The 23,043-nt window shown below is 51.7% G+C and overlaps 8 protein-coding genes and 1 non-coding gene across 9 annotated transcripts; 7 read left to right on the top strand and 2 right to left on the bottom strand.

Annotated features, from left to right (window-relative positions):
- The first annotated feature begins 614 nt into the window (after positions 1 to 614).
- On the top strand, positions 615 to 1,344 carry TrAFT101_006658 (uncharacterized protein). Its single transcript, XM_024900637.2, has one exon. The coding sequence runs from the start codon at positions 624 to 626 to the stop codon at positions 1,299 to 1,301; it is 678 nt and encodes a 225-aa protein (XP_024758317.2). The 5' UTR covers positions 615 to 623; the 3' UTR covers positions 1,302 to 1,344.
- A 431-nt stretch (positions 1,345 to 1,775) lies between these two features.
- On the top strand, positions 1,776 to 1,875 carry TrAFT101_006657. The gene has a single exon. It is a non-coding gene; the product is annotated as a tRNA-Ile (tRNA).
- Positions 1,876 to 1,962: 87 nt separating this feature from the next.
- TrAFT101_006656 (uncharacterized protein) lies at positions 1,963 to 3,781 on the top strand. The gene has a single exon (XM_024908503.2). It carries the CDS (start codon positions 2,060 to 2,062, stop codon positions 3,458 to 3,460), a length of 1,401 nt encoding a protein of 466 aa, XP_024758316.2. The 5' UTR covers positions 1,963 to 2,059; the 3' UTR covers positions 3,461 to 3,781.
- Positions 3,782 to 4,326: 545 nt separating this feature from the next.
- TrAFT101_006655 (uncharacterized protein) lies at positions 4,327 to 6,586 on the top strand. The gene is made up of 3 exons (XM_024904169.2): positions 4,327 to 4,987; positions 5,045 to 5,758; positions 5,835 to 6,586. The coding sequence occupies exons 1-3, from the start codon at positions 4,699 to 4,701 to the stop codon at positions 6,509 to 6,511; spliced, it is 1,680 nt and encodes a 559-aa protein (XP_024758315.2). The 5' UTR covers positions 4,327 to 4,698; the 3' UTR covers positions 6,512 to 6,586.
- A 488-nt stretch (positions 6,587 to 7,074) lies between these two features.
- TrAFT101_006654 (uncharacterized protein) lies at positions 7,075 to 12,012 on the top strand. Its single transcript, XM_024906882.2, has 3 exons — positions 7,075 to 7,752; positions 7,823 to 10,783; positions 10,869 to 12,012. Exons 1-3 carry the CDS (start codon positions 7,422 to 7,424, stop codon positions 11,537 to 11,539), a joined length of 3,963 nt encoding a protein of 1,320 aa, XP_024758314.1. The 5' UTR covers positions 7,075 to 7,421; the 3' UTR covers positions 11,540 to 12,012.
- A 3,496-nt stretch (positions 12,013 to 15,508) lies between these two features.
- Positions 15,509 to 18,129, top strand: TrAFT101_006653 (uncharacterized protein). Its single transcript, XM_024905375.2, has 2 exons — positions 15,509 to 15,993; positions 16,097 to 18,129. Exons 1-2 carry the CDS (start codon positions 15,986 to 15,988, stop codon positions 17,907 to 17,909), a joined length of 1,821 nt encoding a protein of 606 aa, XP_024758313.1. The 5' UTR covers positions 15,509 to 15,985; the 3' UTR covers positions 17,910 to 18,129.
- Positions 18,130 to 18,388: 259 nt separating this feature from the next.
- Positions 18,389 to 20,331, bottom strand: OLA1 (Obg-like ATPase). Its single transcript, XM_024908502.2, has 4 exons — positions 19,955 to 20,331; positions 19,791 to 19,862; positions 19,253 to 19,738; positions 18,389 to 19,026 (listed from the first exon to the last, which is right to left on the bottom strand). The coding sequence occupies exons 1-4, from the start codon at positions 20,027 to 20,029 to the stop codon at positions 18,475 to 18,477; spliced, it is 1,185 nt and encodes a 394-aa protein (XP_024758312.1). The 5' UTR covers positions 20,030 to 20,331; the 3' UTR covers positions 18,389 to 18,474.
- A 197-nt stretch (positions 20,332 to 20,528) lies between these two features.
- TrAFT101_006651 (uncharacterized protein) lies at positions 20,529 to 22,078 on the top strand. The gene is made up of 2 exons (XM_024900678.2): positions 20,529 to 21,010; positions 21,124 to 22,078. Exons 1-2 carry the CDS (start codon positions 20,888 to 20,890, stop codon positions 21,751 to 21,753), a joined length of 753 nt encoding a protein of 250 aa, XP_024758311.1. The 5' UTR covers positions 20,529 to 20,887; the 3' UTR covers positions 21,754 to 22,078.
- On the bottom strand, positions 21,950 to 22,911 carry TrAFT101_006650 (mitochondrial 37S ribosomal protein uS11m; the record flags this gene model as incomplete). Its single annotated transcript, XM_024910038.2, has 1 exon — positions 21,950 to 22,911. One exon carries the CDS (start codon positions 22,909 to 22,911, stop codon positions 22,090 to 22,092), a length of 822 nt encoding a protein of 273 aa, XP_024758310.2. The 3' UTR covers positions 21,950 to 22,089.
- Positions 22,912 to 23,043: the final 132 nt, after the last annotated feature.

Genomic DNA, 23,043 nt, shown 5'->3' with positions numbered 1-23,043 from the left:
CACACGGCAGTCCATATAAGGATGTAAAGGTCCTAATACAGGAAGCTTTAAGTGGCTTTGGAAGCAATTGCCGTTATTCTAGTACTTTATGCAAGGACTTATGAGACACTCAGCCCCTTATTGCCTCGAACTATCTTACCCCCAAAGACGTCTAGTGGAATTAATACCTGCCGAGAAGCCCGCATATACTTCAGCTCTTCAGCTGATTTATTACGACAGGTCTCATGGCTTGCCAAGCATTAAAGAGACCCAAGGTAGATAACTTAATATGGGCATTGATTAATGAATGGATCCCTTCGGCCCTTGGAGATGCATTAGTCTCGCCATCTTCTATCATGCCATAAGCCACCTGCATTGAGGTAGCCAGCAGGGCGCGGCGCCTACACTGCACCTTTGATGAGTAAACAGTTCATACAACGGCGTGAAACTCTCCACTCTACTTCAGCCTTTGGGCGCGCCTTTCAACGGCTCAAGGAATCGGCTTCGGACTTACATTATACATTGTACGTCAGAATCTATAAAGTATACAGAGTACTATAATAGAGCCCATCTTCTCGCATTCCATCCAAGCCAAGTCTGTTGCAACATCCGAAAGCCACGTACAGTACGCAGGGTTTGCAATCATGGATCATTCCAGCTTGCACGAATTCATCATCTCCTCATTCCTCAACAGCCAGCGTCCTCCCACTGTCAGCGAGATCACAACCCGCTTCGAAAGTGATGTAGCTACGGCGCGGCAAGCCCTGCGAGCTCTGGCAGACTACCATGGTGTTGTGCTGCACCCCAAATCCGACGAGGTGTGGGTTGCCCACCCGTTTTCGGCAGCGCCCACGACCTGCGTCGTGTCCTCGGGCGATCGCAAATGGTGGGGGAACTGTGCCTGGTGCTCATTCGGCGTGATGCACCTCGCAGGTGGAACATCGACCTTCACGACAAGGACTGGCGCCATCGGCGACGAAGTGACCATCACGGCCCGCGACGGACAGCTGGTGGACACGGACTTTGTGATACACTTTCCAGTTCCCATGACTGATGTCTGGGATAACGTCATCTACACCTGCTCGGTCCAGCTGCTATTCCGCAATGAGGCCGAGGTGGACGAGTGGTGTGCTACGAGAGGGATCGCAAAGGGAGATGTGCGTCCAGTCAAGCAAGTTTGGGATTTCGCGGCTGAATGGTACGGCCGCCACGCCGATGCAGACTGGAAGAAATGGACTTTGCAAGACGCAATCAAGATTTTTGGCCGGCATAAACTCACTGGTCCAATTTGGACGATTGGAGACGAGAGAGGGCGCTTTTGAGCCCATGGCATTATAAATATCAGTGCAGTTTACAGCTTTCCACGCAGCAATAGAAACCCAGGCCTACCTGGACGCAAGGGCAGGTTAGGCAAGGTTTTACATTTGTGACAGTGCCTATCATACTTGTACACTTGTAGAAATTATAGGGTTGATAAATACTATAAAAGATTAATATAAAAAATAATGGGCTCATGTATATAATTTAAGCACCTCGATGGCAAAAGAATATAAGCGAGGAGCTGTGGCAGTTATATTAGGTTCTGTCTGCGGATGACATTGCTGTATATAATTTAAATACTATAGCTGAATATAACAAAGGGGCTAACTATAAAAATAGCTGAATTCACTTGCAAAGGGCATTAAAATGGGTGAAAGTAATGGCACTGATGTATAGACTCATATCGACGAGTGTCAATTAGCCAAACATGGCACTTTTTAGAGTACTTCTACAAGTTCTCCCAGCACAAATCGCCGGCTCGCGTAGCTCAGTTGGTTAGAGCTTCGTACTAATACTTCGGCTTCGGCTGAAATCTTGGTAATGCGGAGGCCGCAGGTTCAAGCCCTGCCGTGAGCAATACTTATCTTTAGTTCAAGATAAATTTTTTCTTTTTGGTTTATTTGCAACGGTTAAAATTTTATTTCTTCCGGCGTTTACGCGCGCGATGATGTCTGCTTAGTCATCATCACCTATGATCGATCATAGCTTCTTTTTTGCCCATTGAGATTGAGCAACAGCTCCCGCTTCTTCAGGTTCCGGCATGTCTGAATCACCGGCATCTGCGTCGGTGCTGAACCTCAATGCGCTGTTCGATAATCCGCTGTTCGCTGGAGGCATTGGTCTCGCCTCCTTAGGCGCTGCCGCGGCATTTGCCCGCAAGGGATCAATCGCCGTGCTTGGCGCTGCCCGTCGTCGCCTCCTCGTGAACGTGGAGATAAGCAAGCAGGACCCGGCATATCCCTGGATTCTAGCATGGCTCTCCCAGCCTCGTGAGACGCCGGGCTTCATCGCCTCTCGACTCACCCGAATCCACAACCTATCAGTGGCCACGGCGACAGGAGCAAGAGGGCCGGGAGCAACCGGACCAATCAATGCCCATTTCTTTCTTCAGCCTGGATATGGACGGCATATTGTCAAGTTTGGCAAGGCCTTTATTGCCGTCAACAGAGAGAAGCACAACACTGCCAACATGAATACAGGAGAGCCGCATGAGATTGTCCAGCTAACCACTCTCTGGGCGCACCGTTATGTTTTTGAAGATCTCTTTAAAGAGGCGCATCAACTAGCCGCAAAGGCGAACGAGGGGAAGACTGTGGTATATTCTGCACGTGGGCTTGAATGGACTCCCCTTGGAGATCCTCGGAAGAAAAGGCCGCTTGGCTCAGTCATACTGGACGAGGGCATCAAAGAGAGTATCGTGGGCGATGTCAAGGATTTCTTATCAAGGCAGCAGTGGTATGTTGATCGAGGTATTCCATACAGGAGAGGCTATCTCCTGTTTGGACCTCCGGGGAGCGGCAAAAGTTCCTTCATCCAAGCGCTGGCGGGAGAACTTGACTTTGGCGTGGCAATGATTAACCTCAGCGAAATGGGTATGACTGACGACAAATTGGCATACCTTCTGACCAAGCTGCCGAAACGAAGTTTACTTTTATTGGAAGATGCCGATGCCGCTTTTGTCAACCGCCGCCAACGAGATACCGACGGATACAGCGGCGCCAATGTCACCTTTTCTGGTCTCCTTAACGCATTGGACGGAGTGGCTGCCGGAGAAGAACGCATCGCATTCCTCACTACCAATCACATCGAGCGCTTAGACCCTGCGCTGATCAGACCAGGTCGAGTGGACATGATGCTCAAGATTGGCGAGGCAACCCAGTTCCAGGCTGCGCAGATGTGGGATCGATTCTATGGTGATGTTGACCAGGATCACTCTGGCCGGGCACGGTTCTTGGAACGTCTAGAGGAGCTGGGTTTATTTGGAAATTACAAAGATGGCCGGGCTTCGAACCGCCATACAAGCGCTGCCGCCATCCAGGGCTTGTTTCTGTTCAATAAGAACGATATGCAAGGAGCTATTAATATGGCCGAGGGTCTTATCCCAAGGAAATTTGAGGCCGAAGACTCCAGCGTCGATGGTGCAATCAAGACGCCAGTCTAAGAGGCCGGTGATGAGAGACCACCTGTGTACCAATTATGTACTTTTATTTGTAAAATTGAAGGATACCCTGTTTGAAAAGGAAACAGTTGATGGATCAATCGGGTCACGCATATGATTAATGAATAAGCAAGAAGCAATTGCTGGAAAGAAGCATGGAACTGAAGACTGGATGGGATAAAAGGTAAAAAGGATCAATGTCTCAAGACAGCGACGCAATGTCAAATTTTCTATTGAGTACTAGTCTATAGCTATCTATAAGCTCACATATTGAATGTCGTTCAATGGGGAATTTATTTCAGCCTCGTAAACACTGTCCACTGCGAGGTCACCAGTTTATAGCACTGCATTAGTGCCAGTCGTCTATTTTCTGACGATTCATGCCATTCGACAGCCTTGTGCGCCGCGACCGCTGCCGCCTTGGTCCTTGGATGCTCTCCACTCTAGACCCATGGCCCCATGGCGATGTCGTGATCGGCGCCATTCTTAGCTCGTATCAGAGACCAGGATGATCGACGAATGCCATGAAAACGCAATGCAACGTAATTCTAGAGGAATTTCATTAAAAAAGACAGAAAGAAAAAATAAGAAAAAAAATGGAGATCAATATGCATCCATAGATTTATAGATTTACGTGTATCGAAAAATCAATCACATGGCAGCACTGATCTTCAACCAGCCCTGCATATCTCACTTGCTCCGCCAGACCGCGAATGCTTCCCCCATCCACAAATATGTGGAGGCAAAAAACGTGAAGTGACGTGATCGCAAGCTAGATGCGCCAGCAAGGGCCCCAGAATCCCAAATCAGCCGGGATGGCAGACATTCTAACAGGTACAAATGTAGAGGAGCGAGTCAGAAGAGCGGCAGAGACACATAGAAACTACATCACAAAAGATTGCGGTTCGCGCTGTGCCCAAGGTGCGTTAGTGTAGCACAAATCACAGGAGACTTGGGAAAGGGGATTGTAGATATTGAGAATTCTTTATTCTTGCATCATCGCCGTGGCTGGATCGCAATTCGCTTATTCTTCTTTTCGAGTCTCTGCGCTTGTTGGTTTGGCTAGCCCATGTTGTCTTATTGTCTTATTTGCCGACCCGGACGACTTGCTTAGTTTCTCTCACCGTCCTCTTGTCTCGTTATTTTATATACATTAATTTGTTTCCTCCTCTTACACTGTTGAGATACCCTCAGAGAGTATAAACGAGAGACACAAACAGGCATTTGGGAGAACATACGCCATGTTTAGCCAAAATAGATCCGGCGGTAAGTTCGCCGACGAGCCGCGACTGGATGATGTCTCAGCCGAAGAGGTTCCCGAATATAATCAGCATTATGGAGCGCACAACATCGACTCGAGCGATGACGGTCTGATCGATCCAGATTCGGGCGTCAAGCGAGGACTAAAAAATCGTCACCTGTCCATGATGGCGCTCGCTGGCATCATCGGGCCTGGTTTGCTGGTTGGCGCTGGAGGAGCCTTGAATAGCGGTGGACCGGCGTCGTTGATTATCGGATTTGGTGTTATCGGTATGTTTCTGAGCTTCAGAGAAGTAGCCGTTTGAGTCTAATTTTATTCCTTCTTAGGTATTATTGCCTTCTCCATCATGCAGTCCCTGGGTGAAATCACCACTCTATACCCAGGTGGTGGTGCCTTTGTCTCTCTAGCTGAACGCATGGTGGACAAGTCCTTCTCCGTGGCTGTTGGCTGGAACTATTTCATCATCTGGGCCACCGTCCTGGCCAGCGAGTACAATGTCATCTGCAGCATTCTCCACTTCTGGGCACCTCAGGTCCCTCTCTGGGGCTGGTTCCTCATCCTATGGAGCATATTCTTGGCCTTCCAAATCATCGGTGGCATTACAGCTTTTGGCGAGGCAGAGTATATCCTGGCACTCATCAAGATTCTTGGCCTGGCGGCGTACTTTATCTTTTCCATCGTGTACGCATCCGGAGGATTGATTGGCCAAGATGGCCCCATTGGATTCAGATACTGGCATAATCCAGGAGCCTTCAACGGCCATGGTTTCAGAGGAGTTGCAACTGTGTTTGTGTTTTGCTCTACTTTCTACGCTGGAGTCGAGTCAGTGGCCGTGGCTGCTACCGAGACGAGAAACCCAGGTACTGCAGTGCCTCGAGCCATACGCCAAGTCTTCTTCCGCATCATCTTCGTCTATATGGGATCGGCTTTCTTCTTCGGCCTCACTTGTCCAGCTGATTCTGATGAGCTTATCAACGGAGGTGCAAAGGCGCTGCAGAGCCCCATGACGATTGCTATACAAAACGCTGGCTGGAACGGAGGTACGTTTATTCTCTTCTTTTTTTGCGTCGGCTACTACCTTTGATGAAGATTACTAACGAAGTGTTCTCTCTCTAGGTGTTCATCTCATTAATGCTTTCATCCTCATTACATGCCTGTCAGCTGTCAACTCATCCATCTACATCGGCTCTCGAACCGCCCTGTACATGGCGCAATCTGGAAAGGCTCCCAAGATTCTCGGCTGGGTCAACAAGCGCGGCGTCCCAGTCTGGTCAATTCTTCTCACCAATGCCGTGGGTGCCATCTCTATGATGAACGTCTCAACCGGAGCCTCAGAGGCATACAGCTACATCATCAACCTCGCCGGCGTGAGCACATTCCTCGTTTGGGGAAGCATCAGCTTCATCCACTTGCGCTTCCGCCGTGCGTGGGCTGTGCAACAGCGCCGAGTAAGCGATTTACCGTTCAAAAGCATGTTTTACCCGTACAGCCCCTATTTTGGCTTGTTTGCAAATATCTTCCTTGCTCTTGTTCAAGGTTGGACGACATTATCACCGTTTACTGCTGGTAAATTTGTTGATGCGTATATCCTTCTGCCGCTCTTTGGCGTGATTTACGTTATTTGCAAACTGTACTGGAGGGGAGAAGATAGATTCAAGAGGAGCTGGGACATTGATTTGGACAGTGGACGAAGGAGCGATCTGGATAAGGATAAGAGTGACTTTGTTGGAGAGACATATGGGGAGCAGACGCAAAAGGTGCCGCTCTGGAGAAAGCTCTGGCAGTCATTGTAGATACCCTGAATACTATGATAGGCCACGTTGAAAGGGGGATAGCCTATATAATTAATTATACCACTGAACGACTCAATCCAATAACGTTATCCAAATTGTCCATTCATCTTCGTCAAACCTGGCCAATTAAATATCTGCAAATAGGATAAGGGGTTGAGGATCATGAGAGCTTTAAATATCTGCGCATCCAGTCAATTGTCAGTGTCGGCTTCCAAGGCGTTTAGGTTGCCCATATCAGCTTTTACATCTTGATACGTATATCCAAGCCAAATACTTGGTAGTTACCATTTTCTTTTTCCCGAGGTTTAGAATTAATGTAGCAGTTTCTAAAATTATTTTATCCCTACTATCAGATATCGTTTAAAACAGAATTTAACATTCATAATGTCCCAATCTCTCCCGGGTAGGCACAGCTCTGCTCCAAGCCCCTCCATCAGATAAACGCAGCCCGGATTATCCATTCTTCCTACCTTATCGGACAATAATCAGCTGGGGTCTGTGCACTCCCGCATCTTAGCGCACAAGGCCAGGTACAAGCGATTCCAGACTGGTCTAAGCCAGCAGAAACGCGTGGGATGAGGTCAGGGATGTATCTGTACATCCATCCGCTCTCTATCAACATTGAAGCAAGCTCCTTCGGCCTTCTGCTCTTCTGCACTTCGACATCGCATCATCAGCCGCAGCATCGTCTTTACACGCCAACAGCATCTATTCTGCAGAATTGACTCGCCTATCCCTCGTTTTTGCGCCGCTTCCATCATCACATGTCTCTCGCTGGCCGACCATTCCGCAACCAACCCCTCGACCACCCCCTCGATCTGTCGCCCATCACCACCCGAAGCTACAGCCTCTCTGCCTCTCGCCGGAGGATCGACAAGGCTCGACTCCGACCTCCCACCAAGTCGAGTGAATGCAACCACTAAACCCCTTTCTGTCCGCCTTCTTCAAGAGCCAGGTCGCTGCGCAGTGCACCCCTGTCCATCACCACATCCTGCTGGTGCCGCTGACCGATGTGCTTCTCACCCATCGCGAGACAGAGAGCGGCGCCCCGGCCCACGAGGTCGTCGCCTCGGACGAGTTTCTAGCCAGCCATGTGCTGCGCATCGCCGGCCCCGACGGTCCTGTAGCTGGCAAGGACAGCTCACAGAACTTGCGCGAGGCGCGAGGCAAGGCTCGCCAGTTCAGCACACTGAATGGAAGAAGCGTCATTGTTAAGGACTCTTTCATCTACAGTAACAAAGGTATGCCTAGCAAGAGAGCCCCCAAAGCTCAAGCACGGCCCCCCAATAGCTAATTCGACCACACTGCTAGGATTTAAGAATCTTGCGCAAGCTCAGATCCTCAACGACACCATATGGTACCCAGACGTCTTCGAACCGCGGCAATGGCTGGTATACTACATCTCGAAGCCTCTGATCGGAGTGTGGGAGGAGGTTAGACTTGAGCCTGCGGTTCTCATCTCGGGAGTCAGAAGCCGTGCCGCCGCAGAGCAACAACAAAAGAGGCAAACTAATGGTGACTCAGCCGACGCCTTACCGCGCAAAAAGGATATTAGGAGCTTTCACGATCTTCTCAACCATTTCCCCATGATTGCCCGGCAGATGCAGCCTGGGTTAGAGAAGCTTTTTGTTGAGTTTACGACAGTCTTCCAGAAGCCGCTACCCCCTCCGCCGTCGGCTTCATACATTCCCGATCCGAAACCAGACGGCCCCGTTGCTTCTGCAGCTAGAAGAGCAAGGGCAGACAGCTTGACAGCTAGAGGTGGGAAAGCTCATTTACATAATAGCTTGCCTGTTGAAGAAGACTTCTACGCGGAAGATGATGAGGATATTATGCGCGCTTCGCTCGAGAGTGCCGTTACAGCTGCCATTGATATCTTTCAAGGAGTGGATAAACAACAGCTGTCTTTACTAGGCGCCACAACAGATTTGACAGGTCCACTGGTGGAAAAGCTAATTGAGCGCTACATTGCCGAAAATGTCCATGGCCTGTTATTCGGCAAGCTTAGTGCCATTAAGAGACGCGACGACCTGGAACTCGAAGCAAAGATTCGCAAAATGGAATTCATTGATATCTCCCAGCTTGGCATCGCTATTGATGGTGGCCTAAAGGCTAAGAATGATCTTGTCACACAACTCAACCCCGCCGTCGATGAATTCAGGAGGATATCCAACGCTATGAGCCCGCAGGAAATGCTAGACTTATTACTGTCAACAATGAAGATTGCTTCACAGCTTACCGATACTTCGCGGCCTCTGGCCGGCGTCTCAGCCGAAGCAGCAACTTCAGAGAAGGCCATCATGACCGTCAACGCAGATACCCTAGTGTCGCTGTTACTATACGTCATAATTCGATCTCAAGTGAAAAATCTACAGGCTCGACTCACCTATATAAGAAATTTCAACTTTGTCGAAGATGTAGATAGCGGAGAGATGGGTTATGCTTTGAGCACCTTTGAAGCCGTTCTAGCATACCTCTTTGCAGATTCCGCAGGATTGCGCCGCGCCAGTAAGAAGAACAGAGCCTTGTGGGATGCCGCCAAGGGGGCAGATTTGAAGGCTTTGAGAAACATCATGGAGCCAAGCCCTGGCGCAGCTGATGACGACGACATCGAAGATAGCGACAGCGATGCAAACGATCGAATACCAGCTAATCCCGGGTTCAATCCGCCGCGTAACTCATCGAGGCGATCTTCGCTTGTTTTGAGCCCCTCGGACCGATTCTCTCATGGCACCGGACTCGGTCACGTTTTCCCCTTTCAACTCGCCAACGGCGATGGCGCAAATGAATCAATCCTTGATCTACCGGTAAAGAAGATCAAGCGAGTGGCCATGGATACGCGCAGCTTATCCAGCGCATCGGAATTCTCATATCACTCCATGACAGCAAGTGTTGGCTCGCTGAGTAGCGTGCTAGAGGGCGATATATCTGTCGAGAGGCTTGCGCATACCAGCAGTGCCCTGGGAGAGTCTGTTTTGATGATGGCTGTACAGGGTGGAAGTGTGGAAGTGCTGGGATATCTCTTGTCCTTGTCGGGATATTATCCGTTTGACATTGTACTATCTGACGTGAACAACGAAAACACAACGCTCTTGAGCGCTGCCGTCCAGCTAGGCAACCGAGACCTTATCAGCTCGCTTCTTGATTATCTCCTTGGCAAAGCTAATCCGATACAGCTGGCGCAATATTTTTCGGTACAGGATGTCTGGGGCCGAAGCGTCGGGCACTATCTGTTTAATGCGCCGTGGATGATTAATTCTATCGGGACTCTTATCCAATGGCGCCAAAGAGATAAAAATGGACAGACGCCGCTTTTTGCGTTATGTCGCTGCTACGACCACGTAGATTACTACGCCATGGTTGAGGACGGCATACGGGCTGCACAGCAATCTCAGCTTGATGGGCAGCCGCTACACGTCGATGAGCATATTGACGGCAAAGGGAACACCCTCTTGCACATTATGAATGATCCGAGATTGGCATTGAGAATCTTACAATTCTGCGATGTGGATGTAAACGCGACAAACGAGAAGAAGTTTACGGCATTGATGGTTGCCAGCAAATATGGCCGATACGATATGGTCAGGGCTCTTTTTGCCGACCCTCGAGTAGACCTTGGGGCTAAAGAACTGCGAGGTCTCACCGCGGTGGAGCTGGCCAAAGACGATGAGGTGAGAAATCGGATTGATGACCTCGGGCTTTTTAGCATGCCGCCAGCGCGGGATGGTCGGATCACGGGCGTGGTAAGAGCATTTTTCGTAGAAGACAGCACTGTACGACTGGTTCTCAAGTCAGCAGCTCCAACGGATCATGACAGCTACACTGTGACTACGAGTCGCCGATCCCTGACCGATTTTGAGCAGCTGGCACGCCTCCTGGCCGAGGAGAACCCAGCATCGTGGATCCCCTCGATGGCGGACACCCGATGGCCGTTTCAGCTGCCCTCCAGGCCGTCTCGAGCAGCGCTGCGAGATATTCAGACACGAACCGACTGGTTCCTGAAGATTATGCTGAGCCATCCTACCCTTTCTACCCATGAGATGCTCTGGGAGTTTTTCTTGGTGCCGGAGCTACAGCTAGAGGCCATGGAGCAAAGAACAAAGCTCAAAGCAGAAACAAGAGTAGAGAAAGTTCGAGAAGAGTACGAGCCGATGGAAGATATACGAATAGTGGAGCAGTTTGTCGACCACGCCCGAGAGGTGGTTCGAAGTGTCAGCTATTCGACCAAGAGCGTGACGAGGCGTGCCAATGCCGTTACTCAAGTTGCTGCTGGTGAGTAGTAAATTTTCTCCGTTTTGGAAAACACCTCGTTTAGATGGACTAGGGCACGGCTGATGATATATGACCCTTATGCTAGATTATTATGATGCAGCGGCGTTGCTCTACCGAGCTGTATTTACCATTCAATTTCTTCCGCCACAGCACATTGTCGGCATGGAGGTGTTTGTTAGAGCCATGACGCCGGCACAGCACAACCCTCAGATTGTGTTTCATACGACGCTGATGGCGATTCAATCCACGGTACAGGCAATGCTTTCAGCGCTGTCCAGGCCGACGAACCTTATCGGGCAGATTACGGCAGCGAAGCGAGAGGCGGACAGAAACGACAGCGCTGCAACACGGCCTTCGCGATGGCCCCTGGGCTTGCTGGATGACTCTAGACAACGAAACCAGGAGGAGAAGGAGAAGCGAGCACGCGAATCACGAGAACAAGCAGCATATCTCTCGAAAGAACTCCGATACACGCAACAAACGGTGGCAGCCGAACTGGCTGGATGGAAGGAGTCACACGATCAGGTGGGTATTCGGGCTATTCGCGACTATGCCCGAGGCATGGTGGTGCAGGAGAGAATAAGGCTCGAAGGCATGATGCGAGCGTTGAGAATTGTGCGAATGGGCAACTACCAGCAGGGGATGATGAACACAATGTCTCAGCGACGGCCCCCATCGCCTCCAACGGATGGGAAACAAGAGACGGAAGACGGGGATGGTGTGCCATCTGGGAACGAAACAAGTGGAGTGGAGTGAGTAATAGAGCGGAAATGGAAAAAATGAAGCTTTGTGACGGGCTGATTTCACCGTCGTCAACCGCATGCCAGCTTGTAAGCGAGGCGACGAGCGAAGACGACGCGTCACAAACTGGGTGGTTGCCAAAGACGTGATGGCATCCGAATTTGGTAGACAAGGGCCTACAGGGTTGGGCCTCGATGAGGAGGAGTGGGCTACGACAAAACAAGAAGAGGAAAAAAAAAAAAAAAAAAGCGAGGGTGAATGAATGGGACGGTTAGCGTGTGCATGATGTTGCCGGTGCTGGATACCTTACGACCAAACCCTGATTCCGGCATTTGGGTTGGCCTTGGCGTTGGGGAGAAACCGATAAGAAGACTATTACAAGATTCTACTTTTAATGTTCATGATAGAAAAGACAGCGATGATATTTTTTTTTTCTCTTTGGACTGACTTTACCTGGTTCAGCTTGAGCATATGGCCGGTGATGTGTGATGTACAATATCATACCCGACATGTTGCTAGATGTGCGTAAGGCTACGTATCTTGCAACTACGAGGTACGGCAAGCGTTGCTCCATACACGTGGACGAAATGCAGGGCGAATCTTCATGTCCCCACGTTGTATGTACGCTAGATAGATTGGAAATAGACGGTGAGGCGAGTTTGATACCCGATGACAAGTCAAGAAATGAATGGTATCCAAGGCTAGACGGGACAAGTAATGCCAGTTGATGCCAGCAAGAAGCATACAGATACGACTACGCAAGCATGCACGCAGCCTAAGCTAGGATTTAAGAGTCATAGTCATAGAGACAACGCATACTGGAGCCGCTCTAGATATGTTTCGAAACAGAAAACGGGGCTGGGACGAGGAGCCCAGCTGCGGGATACAGGCCCAACTTGGGGTTGAGAATGCAGATGGTTCTTGTGCCCCAGACGAAAATGAAACATGCGAACTTTTGCAAACTTTTTTGGTCTTCTTTATTTTCGTGGGATGACTTGCGGTGGAAGATGCCTGAGCATGAACTAGTAGATAGTTGTCGACTATGCTAGGGTAGATGGTAGAAGCACGCTTGACAGCACAGCAAACATGAACACGTTGATTTCTGCGGGGTGGATTTTTTTTTTTTAGCTCTTTGGTTTTTTGTTCTAGTGTTGGATCGAGTCTAGCTCGAAGCCTGGGTTTGGCGAGGGTTACTAAAACGGGAGAAGCCAGAGAGACAGACGGCCAATCAGGGGGCAGAAGTGGCGTGCCGCGAGCCGATTGGCTGGCGAGGGCGGATGGACGACGCGCTGGGCATGAATTTGAGAAGGACAGAAGAAGGAGAATGGAAGAGAGGCGCGCGTCGAGGAGGAGCAGCAGCTGCAGCTTTGCACGCGTTGACTTGATATTAGCTACTCTCTATTACAGTACTTGGCGTGTTCTGGGTTGGCAAATATAGCAGGCCATGTACTGTAATAGAGAGTAGGTAGTACAAGGTCTGCGGGCGGCTGAGCTGCGCGTATTTAACGGCTGCTGGGGGCGGTGATTGGATGGCGAGGGCTACGCGCCTGGATTGCTCTATATAGGTACCTAGTAGATGAACGGATGATGAATCGGATGTTGCAGTGTACATAATACAGTATAGGAACAGGAAGTAGATACAAGGTAGATTGCTAGTACTGCTAAGAAACAAGTGGATTATGTACTGTAGCAGCTTTTATTATAAGACAACATTAGATGGAAGCGAATTTGCGCAACCGCCGCGGTGGGACGCTGATGCGCCGAAAATGGCAACAGCACAAGAGCGCACAAACTATGTACCTACTAGGCATGCCTACAGTAAGATTGCTACCTACGAGTGGTAATTCAGCGAGGACCCTCTCACCTGCTTCCCCGATCTGTGCGGCTAAAAAGAAAGACGCTCGGATCACGGGCTGGGACCGCCGCAGAGAAAAGCCAAGATTCTCACGTTCTGTTCTTTAATTTCCCGAGCTTGGTTTTTAGGTGTAAGACAACTTAGAACAAGACCAAAAGACTAGCAGCCTGGCTAAGCGCTCGGCGGCTTGGGGGAGCCCCGCTCTAAGCGCCCGGAATGGCTGCGCCTATTTGCGGCAGCGGGAGACTTTGCTTGTGGCCTGTGTCAGCGGTGTAACAAAGTATATTGCACGTTGCACTTCAATTTACTTTTGGAAATTACAATTTGAGAAAAAAAAAAGAAGAGAAGCGCGGAAAAAAAAAAGGACTCTCGGTGTGTGAGTAGTAAGTAGCAGTAGTAGGTAAAAATAGAATCTCTCGGTACGACCCGGACGGTCTGTTGCCGTTGCTGCATGCAAGTACATGCATGGCGTATGAGTTTATTATTGCGTGCACGAGTACCTACTGGGTATACCTCTACAATGTGTATTCACATAGAGTACTGTAGGTAGGTACAGAAGAGATGAAGAGAGAGCATTGAACAGCCTTTTTTTTTTATTCTGGGGTCTGACAGATGCATTATACAGTGCTTGTACTTGTACAGTAGTGTCGCCCTCTAAGTGGACGAGAGAGAGCCTCTTGACTTGGCGCGATGGATATATGTATATATACATATATAAAAAGAGACAATGAGAAAGAGGCAGTCAAGCAGTGACGCGACACGCGATTGATTGCGTGTCTTGCTCCGCGCCGGTGGAAGACGAGATGGAAAAAAAAAAGGCGGTTCTTCGCCAAGCCCCCCCCGTCGTTTCCAAGATCTGGCCAAATCGCAAATCGCAAGCACGCGTCCAACACGCATGACGGCAAATCTTGCTCGAGCCAACAGAACAAAAACCCGCACGCTGGGGGGGTGAGTCACTAGACTTTTCTACTTTACTTTACTTTTACTTTTGCTCCTTGCGACTGGGGACTGGGGCGCTGCCTCGTTCGTTTCGTTGCCGGCCAGCCACTCACAGGCCCGGCGCCTGCAGCCAAAACCCGCTCAGCCCCCCCCCCCCCCCCCCTCCCCGGGAAAAAGCTCGACGTCTGAGCCCTGCATCTGCTGCTTGTCGTATAAACCATGGAGAGAGAGAAAGTACATATTTTGACTCTGGTGGTGGGTGCGGCAATGAGCAGCAGCAGCGGGGACCTTTTACAAAGCCCCCATCTGGGTTGCATTTGCGCTAAACAAGACCCCCCCTGTCTTGTCTTGTCCTGTCTCTTCTCTGCCGTTGAGGGTTCCAAACAAGCCTTGTCTGCCGGCAATCTGTCTGTCTGTCTGCTGCGATATGTTACGGTAAGCGGGCTGGAGGGAGCCGGTTCCCGGTATTTTTCTTGTTCTTTCAGATGAATAGATAGAGACGAAAAGTAAACGGCATAGAGAGAAAAAGCGCCGCGCGGGGGCGGTAACAAGGTCCAGATCCTTTGTCTGAGCCTGAATTCGGGACGGCATCGTTCTTGTACGACTGACTGGCGCCAGCAAGTACATTCCTTGTAGTATTAATCAGTATTAGTAGGCAGTTCATCAAAGTCGGGCAGCAGCAACGATGCTGCAGTCCCTGATGTCTCCGCTTCTTAGGCATCTGCTCTCTATGACTCTTGCTCATCCATTATCCTCTCCCTCACCATCTCAGCCCCGTGCTTTGTTGTACATTCTTCCACGTCGTCGACTCTTGTTTTCCGTGTTTCAAACACCACCATCGCCATATAAAATCGTGCCCAAGTGGGCAGACCAGCCCAGACGCGGCGCGGCACTGGGGAGGGTGTGGATGTGGATTGTGGATTGTGGACCTCGACCAGGCCAGCAAAGGCCCCGCTAAGCCGCCGCCTCGCTGATCCACGAGCCGCTCTCGAGTACTAGCCAGAGACACGCACGGCTGCTGCGACGCTGGGCTGGGCCGCTCGCAACTGGCTGGCTGGGGTGCAGCCAGGCAGGGCACACGCCTCTCTCTGCAGCATCCACGCCCCCCTGTCTCTTTTCTTCTCGTCTCGTCTCTTGTCTGTCTGTCTCTCCAGACGGCCGTGGGACCCTGGCGACCATCTTCGGGCCCTCAAAGCCAGAGGATAAGAACTCGGCTTCGTCCCTTGGTTTCCAATCGTTCTCATCTCATTCACTCCAGTCTCTCTCAACAACCCCCCTCCTCCTCCAACCCTCTCTTGGTTTCTTGTCCTACATCTCTTATTTTCTCTCAGACTTTGTTCCTTTGCCGGAGAGTTGTCCATTCTCGTTCTGTTTATCAAGCTCACATCTGCACCTTTGGGGTATTTTTTTTTTTTTTTTTTTTTTTTTTTTTTTTTTTTCTCACTTAGACCAAGATCCTTGCTCGCTGGACGACATACTCCAAACACTTGGAGAAGCAGTTATATATACATATACATATATATAACATTATCATAAACAACAACACACTCACACACACACACAAAAAAAAAAAAGATTCAACTGTTTATACTGGAGCCGGTCTCCTTATCCTAATTCAACCATCTAATCAACTCCCTCACTCTCATACCCTCACAACAACCGCCATCATGTCAGCGTGAGTACACATCCATCCCCATATCCACACAACACCAACTACATCAACAACAACAACACCCCAAACAACTTCCACCAGATACTAACGCATCTCCCTCCTCCAGTCTGGCAGCCGACGTCTCCTTCGACTTCACCTTCCCCTCTCCCTCCCCCTCCCTCGAGGATCCCGCAACCCCTCCCATGGACACCCTGCCCGTCATGGAATACAGCCTCGACCACTTCCCCTCCAGCCTCCTGGAGCTCCCATACGGCTCCCACAACCGCCACGTCCGATCGACATCCCGCGCCTCCTCCGTCTACTCCGCCATCTCGGCTGTAGACTCAATAGCAGAGTCGGCATGCTCCCGCTTCACCACGCCTCCCCGCGCCAGCCCCCCCGTTCGCCAGCATGGCCCTCTGCTGCTGCCCAAGATCCGCTCCCAGGACCAGCAGCTGGATCAATCCCACATCGCCCGCGCGGCACACTCTCGCTCCAACTCCATTCGCTCTGCTGCCTCTGCCAGGGCCAGGATGGTTCACCAGCAGTCCACGCCCCCTCCGCCGGCCTCCAAGCCCATCCGCACAAGCCACTCCCGGAGCTACACCAACCCTGAGACCCTCGCCAACATGGCTTTTGCTCACATCTCGCCCTTCACCACGCCTCCTCCTCCTCCTCAGACACATGATGAGGCTGCTGCTGCTCCGGTCTTCCCCTCATCGCTGCTTGCTTCGCCGCCAACTTTCGCCCAGGACCTGCCGCCGCCTCGTCGAACCAGCACCATTGACACCGCCACCATTGACAAGTATGGCTATCCGACGTATCGACAGATGCCTTTTGTGCCCACCACCACTGCTGCTGCTTCACAGTCAGACTACTTGTTCTCGTCATATCTCCCCCGTGCTCCATCACCACTGGCTCTCGCCGCCACTGCCACTCCCGACTCAGAGCCATCAACCACTCTCATGCAGCACCTGGCTTGCGCCAACCCTGCCGCATCTCTCGTCCGGACCATCTCCTTCCCCCTCCGCGACCCTTCCATCAAGCACTTCTGGTGGGATGTCCGCAGCGTCTCCTCGTGGTCAAGCTTCAACGCCTCAACCGTCCTGTCTCTTCCAGGGGCATCCGCTCTGCTCAACTCGCCAGTGCCCGCCTCCCTCCTGCAAACACCAGCCTTCTCCTCTCGCCATCCCGAGACCGAGGCCGCTCTCCACAGCATCTACGCCTCATACTATCTCCCCAAGCTCAACTCCGCACTGGCCATGTCGTCCAACCGCCCTCTGCAGCTCTCCGTCCCAGCCAAGACGGCATCCGGCGTCAACGACCTCATCTTCGTCGCAAACCCCATCGGCGAGTCGTCCACCGCGGCCGCCATCTTCGGCGGCAAGCCCACCGGCCGGGTCGTCGGCCTCGTGCGCAGCTTCGACCGCTTCAACACCGGCATGCGCGCTGAAGGCAACATCAAGCGCGTCGACTACCTCCGCGGCCTCGCCGCCCTGCACTACGCCATGCGCGAGCACGGCTGCCGCTACGGCTTCATCCTCACCGAGATCGAGCTCGTCCTCGTCCGCGCCGGCACAGAGTCCACCCCGTTCTTTGGCGACTTGGAAATCACTTCCGTCCAGCTCAACGCCGCTGCGTCTGAAGCCGAGCTAGACTCCTCAGACAGCGTGCCCCTGACGGCCTGTCTGGCTCTCTGGGGCCTGTGCCAGCTCGCTGGTGATCAGACGCCCGCGGGCCACGCCCACTGGAAGGCTGAGATTGGCGCTCCTGCCGATGGCACCAGGCGAAAGGCCAAGGCTCGGGACAACTGGATTCCCAAGCCGCAGCTGGCGGAGAAGCGCGAGGCCAAGAGGAGCCGAGGCTGGGTGTGGCCCGAGGATCCCATCGGGAGGAAGGAGATGGGCAAGAGGGGCGTCAAGTATGGTGGATTGTGTTGAGTTTTTTTTTCCCCCCTCCTTTGAGATGCTTGGCTGGTACTTGCATCTCTCTCTTTCTCTCCCTCTCGCGCGCGCTCAGTAGTAATATCTTTCCTAATCTGCCTTGACATCTTTTTCTTTGTCTGAGTTTATGAATGGAATGACTTTAGTAAGATATGTATACAGCTCGACTAATTACTCGCTCTTTTACCATTTCCTTTTTAAATAAATACAAGACTGTTGATTTATTCACTTGAGGTTATTTCTTCTGTGGTGTGACTATCAACTAGGTAATCATGCGTCGTTTTGCCTACTTATTATAGAGGATCCAGCTTAATCCCTTAATCCATATGCTTGGATGCAATGGATACCTATCTTTTTTAAAGGAAGAGAGAAAAAAAAAAGAAGAAGAAAAGAGAAGACACAAGGACACATAAGAGTTTCACGGCCACTTGAATTTATAAATGGTACACAAGCAATCACAAAATGAGCTTCAAATGCGGTGGTGGTATTTTACTTTTTATTTTCCTAACCCAAGGACAAAATGATCCCATTACATGAGCACTACTCCGCAGATACGAGACATTTAGCTCTTAGCAGCACCGGCCTTGATGAGCATAATGTCACCATCCTCCACTACGTAGTCCTTACCCTTGGTCATGACCTTGCCCTTGGCCTTGACCTCGGCTTCATCACCAAGCTCCTTGATAACGCTAAAGTTGTAGACAATAGCCTGGATAAAAGTCTTCTCAAAGTCGGTGTGGATAACACCGGCAGCCTGGGGAGCCTTGGTGCCGTTGCGGATAGTCCACTGGCGGACCTCGTCGGCTCCCGTTGTGAAGAAGCTGCCCAGCTGGAGCGCCTTGCGCATCTGGACAATCAGCTTGGGCAGGGCAGACTCGGCGCCAACGTTCTTCTGCTCCTCCTTGGCCTCCTCCTCAGTCTCGTAGCGAGTCAGACGCTCCTCGAAAGAGACGGAGATGGGAATGATGGGGTCGCCCTCGGCGTGCTCCTTGATCCACTCAGCGACCTTGGGGAGGTACTTGTTCTTCTTTCTGATGTAGTCCTTCTCAGACAAGTTGACAAGATACACGACGGGCTTGGCCGTCAGCAAGAAGAGAGGGTTGATGACCTCAATCTATTTGATGCTTATTAGCACTGTTGCCACCCAAGGTATATGAAAACAGATATAACAGAGTAGTAAAGCAATAAGTTCAGAATAGGTTTCTTCTCACTATGTCTAAGACATTCGACGAGCTGGGTTTAAATTGTTCGAGCCGTCAAGGCTCTTTGTCATCACGTAAATTGCGGGGGCCAAAGGAAAGTAAAAAAAAAAAAATAAAGGAAAAAGAAAAAGCGCTTACCTCCTTGGGGGACCAGTTGCCCTTGCGGACCTCCTTGCCGTCTTGTAGCCAGGCCAGGACCTTCTCAATCATCTCCTGCTCAATCTTAGCCTTCTTCAGCTCAAGACTCTGGCCGCCCATGCGGGTCTTCTTCTTCTGGTTCTCAAGAGCCTTCTCCACAAACTCAATATCCTTGAGTCTCAGCTCCTCGCTGATGATGTCCAAATCACGGGTAGGGTTGACGTCACCCTCGACGTGGATAATCTCAGCGTCGTCGAAGCATCGCACAACTTGGAAGATGGCATCGACAGCACGGATGTGGGAAAGGAAAGAGTTTCCGAGACCAGCTCCGGTGGAAGAACCGCGAGTCAGACCGGCAATATCGTAGACGGTCAAGTTGGCGGGTACGACAGACTTGGGCTTGTATTTCTCAACGAGCCAGTCGAATCGCTCATCGGGCACAATAACGCGAGCTTCTTCGGGCTCAATTGTGGCGTAGGGAAAGTTCTTCAGGCTGTCAGCACCCCGGATGAAGAAAGACGGGCGGGGGGCTTCATACAGCTGGGTTGCCAAGATTGCACTTTGTGATGGCCTGGAAGAGGGTAGATTTGCCGACGTTGGCGAGACCGACCTGGGAAAGGACGATATGTTAGGATATCGAGGCACTTGCGTAGAGGGAGGGGATCGCAGCCGCTAGGGCTGGGCAGGAGAGTGTCTGCTCACAATGCCACTCTTCAAGTTGTTGCCGGGCCTGCCCAGAGGAATCTTCTCCTCGACAACCGCCTTCTTGGGAGGCATCTTTCTTGATTTTGCGTAGTGACGGGAGGGGAGAAAAGGGACGAGGCGTCGAGAGGATGGAGCTAGTCCAAGAGCTGGAGCTGCAGACCTTGCTGCGCGCGACGAAAACCCAGAGAGAAGAAGAGCGAAATGCGGGACGCAAGACGCGGATGAGGAAGCCAATGTGGTGGCTGTGGCTGTTCCTAGTCCGAAGTGGCCGGCTCTAGGAAGAAGCAGAAGCAGAGAAGAGCTTCTTGGAAGTGCAAAGGGGGCGCAGATGGAAGTTGCTGGCCCTTTTTTTGCCTTCGTGTTTTTTTTTTTCCTGGTGAGAGGAGGGGAGATGGTGTGAAAAGGAAATTTAAGTCTCGACCCCACATGTGGTGGGCTTTAGCTGAAGCTCTGTCGGGACCCGGCGCCAGATTCTTCCGGGGCCTGGCCAGGGCATGCGTCATAGGGCATGAGTCGCCAAAAGGGCTCTCCGTTGGTGCTGCTGCTATCGCGGCGCTGCCGGAACCGGGCTGAAGCAACGAGGCGCCTGGCAGAGCTGCCTCGGGCGGCGCTATTTGCCGCCGCACGGGAGCCTGCCACGCCTGTATATTAGTTGCATGGCATCCTGTCGCAGGTGTCGCAGATGTCGCAGCCCATCTCAGCTCGCTCGCCAACGTAATCTCACATCACCGCTCACGTTTGAAATCGATTGTCGCATCTCCCGGCGCTGCCACAAGACATAAGACGGGACATCCTATTTAAATTCCTCTCGCGCACCCGCCGCTCCTCTGGATTTGCTCTCTTGTCTTTTCTTCCCCGGCGGTTCCCCGCATTGTTTCACGGCTTACACGCGAGATACTAAGATCTCGAATCTCCACCCCCAGCGTCGCAATGCCTTCGCAGCAGCATCACCACCACCAGCATCACCACTCGGGCCAGCGCGCCAGCAGACACAGATCGACGCTGTCGCTGCAAAAGACGGAAATCAAAATCCACGTCTACGATCTTCTCCCTGTAAGAGTCTCTCCCCCACGGAGCTGAAGCTGGGCTTTTTCCGCGCCTTGGAATTTGTCTCACCGTCGCGATGAAGCGCCCTGCTTGCTAACACATGTCTTTGTCGTCGATAGCCCGGGAGAGTCGCCTCTGTTCTATGGGCAGTCGGGGCGTCTCTGCTTCACTCGGGTGTCGTCATCAACGGCCGGGAATACGCGTATGGTGGACACGATAAGCGCGGAGTCACCGGAGTGTACTGGACGAAACCTCGCATCGAGCCTCCCGGCGGCACCTTCAAGTGCGAGATTCTGCACGGCTTCACCCTGGCCACATCGGAAGAAATCGATGCCATGCTGCGACAGGCGTCAGAGGAATTCTTGGGCACCTCGTACAATCTCCTCACAAAGAATTGCAACCACTTCACGTCGTATCTCTGCAAGAAGCTGACGGGAGATGCCGGCCCGGCATGGCTGAATCGCGCGGCAAGCATTGGAGTTGCACTGCCGTGTGTGGTGCCGAGAGACTGGATCGAGCCCCCAGAATATGTCAGCGCCGATGGCGAACTCATGGACGATGACGACGAACATGCGGACGAGCAGTCGCGCATGCTGGGGCGGCAGAGGCCGCATCTCCTCTCAGAACATGGCGACGAATGGAGCAGCGAAGATGAACGGCGCAGAGGTGGAAGTGGAAAGGGAAAGCAGATTCTCCGAGATACATCGGGCAGACAGCTCCCAGCTGCAGAGAGAGCTATCCGAGCGTGATGATTGTTGCTAGCCCCGTGACACATTGCTTCATATTCATCTTTCGTTTTTAGCTTATGGGTCGGTGTATGGGGTTGGCGTTCTTGGCTGAGTTATGACGTTCAAATCAGATCGGACGATACCATTATTTCATACTCATGGAGGGACTAGGAGTTTATGTTATAGGATTAGCATCTTCACGGACTGCGCCTTGTAGCCCAATTTGGGTGGGTGCTTTTTTCTTTTTTCTTTTTTTGTTTCCGTATTTTTTCTTTGTCTTATCTCTGGTATAGGTAGTACAAGATATGGTACATTCGGCTGTATATATAATCACACATAACTGATGCAACCGAGCATCTACAAACGCCTGGGCTTCTCGCTTCTCGTTCCTGCAAACTTGATTCTCGTTGAATCCGCAACCCGCACAATCTTGTCCCGCAGCACCTTGCCCTCCGGGCTCATCAGAACCTTGACCGCAGCCTCTCTGCCCTGACCGAATCCTCGTAGAACCAATTCGAGACGCTGAATCTTCATGGGCCACCCCGTGTGGATCAATCGCTCCAAAACATATTTTGTCAAAGAGTAGGCTGAGTCGAAAGTGCCCCGCCGTGATTTTCTGAAACCAATGTTGCCGCACGACATGGAGATGATGGGCTCCCGGTTCGGCTTTGTGCAAGTGATGTGTGTATTGTGCTTGTGTGCGTAGATATGGAAGTGGTAGGGCTCCAGCTCATCCTCCTTCTTTTGGGTGGCCTGTGAGGGTGCGCCTGACAGGACGCTGGTATCGATGTTGGACTTGTTGAGAGCCTGGAAGACCATGCTCTGGGAGAGGCTGGCCATGGAGTCAGGCTGCGTGGATCGACCGCTCGATCCTAGTGACGTTCCCCAGATGCTTTCGAGGAGCGATTCGGTTCGAGGCTTCGGCGGCACCGTCTTGGGCGAGTCTGGCTTCCCATCTTTGGAGTCTTCCCATCGTGCGCTTGTCTGAGACAGGAATCTGGCGCTCTGGACGCCATTCCTGGCCACAATGTTGTGTGATATCCGGGCGAGCGGTCGCGCCGCAAAGCAGCTTCTCAATGGCTGGCTCATTGTGTCTGCGCCTGTCTTCTCTGCTCCTGCGTGCTCGTCGGCTCGAGATCGATCCAAAAAGAGGCCCTTGGAATTTTCCCACGCACCCATTCGGAATGGCCGCCGCCATAGTGGCGCAAAGTGGGATTTTGCCGGCGTTCTACCGGCTGTCCGCCTGCCTTCCGCCGCCAGCCGACATCGCGAAACCAAAATTTCCTTCGCACCAGAGCCACATCCTTTCTT

Source organism: Trichoderma asperellum, chromosome 4 (genome assembly GCF_020647865.1).
Source record: "Trichoderma asperellum chromosome 4, complete sequence".
In the NCBI taxonomy this organism is placed as follows: Eukaryota; Fungi; Ascomycota; class Sordariomycetes; order Hypocreales; family Hypocreaceae; genus Trichoderma; species Trichoderma asperellum.
Note: the sequence above shows the minus strand (reverse complement) of the source record. Positions and strands in the feature narration are given on the sequence as shown.

Excerpts from the sequence above, each read along its gene's own strand:
- TrAFT101_006658 (XM_024900637.2), top strand. The coding sequence starts at position 624 with ATGGATCATTCCAGCTTGCACGAATTCATCATCTCCTCATTCCTCAAC.
- TrAFT101_006656 (XM_024908503.2), top strand. The coding sequence starts at position 2,060 with ATGTCTGAATCACCGGCATCTGCGTCGGTGCTGAACCTCAATGCGCTG.
- TrAFT101_006655 (XM_024904169.2), top strand. The coding sequence starts at position 4,699 with ATGTTTAGCCAAAATAGATCCGGCGGTAAGTTCGCCGACGAGCCGCGA. Across the intron at positions 4,988-5,044 it reads TATCGGATTTGGTGTTATCG|GTATTATTGCCTTCTCCATC; the intron begins GTATGTTTCTGA and ends ATTCCTTCTTAG. Across the intron at positions 5,759-5,834 it reads AAACGCTGGCTGGAACGGAG|GTGTTCATCTCATTAATGCT; the intron begins GTACGTTTATTC and ends TTCTCTCTCTAG.
- TrAFT101_006654 (XM_024906882.2), top strand. The coding sequence starts at position 7,422 with ATGCAACCACTAAACCCCTTTCTGTCCGCCTTCTTCAAGAGCCAGGTC. Across the intron at positions 7,753-7,822 it reads TTTCATCTACAGTAACAAAG|GATTTAAGAATCTTGCGCAA; the intron begins GTATGCCTAGCA and ends CCACACTGCTAG. Across the intron at positions 10,784-10,868 it reads CGTTACTCAAGTTGCTGCTG|ATTATTATGATGCAGCGGCG; the intron begins GTGAGTAGTAAA and ends CCCTTATGCTAG.
- OLA1 (XM_024908502.2), bottom strand. The coding sequence starts at position 20,029 with ATGCCTCCCAAGAAGGCGGTTGTCGAGGAGAAGATTCCTCTGGGCAGG. Across the intron at positions 19,863-19,954 it reads ACAACTTGAAGAGTGGCATT|GTCGGTCTCGCCAACGTCGG; the intron begins GTGAGCAGACAC and ends GTCCTTTCCCAG. Across the intron at positions 19,027-19,252 it reads GCAACTGGTCCCCCAAGGAG|ATTGAGGTCATCAACCCTCT; the intron begins GTAAGCGCTTTT and ends AGCATCAAATAG.
- TrAFT101_006651 (XM_024900678.2), top strand. The coding sequence starts at position 20,888 with ATGCCTTCGCAGCAGCATCACCACCACCAGCATCACCACTCGGGCCAG. Across the intron at positions 21,011-21,123 it reads ACGTCTACGATCTTCTCCCT|CCCGGGAGAGTCGCCTCTGT; the intron begins GTAAGAGTCTCT and ends TGTCGTCGATAG.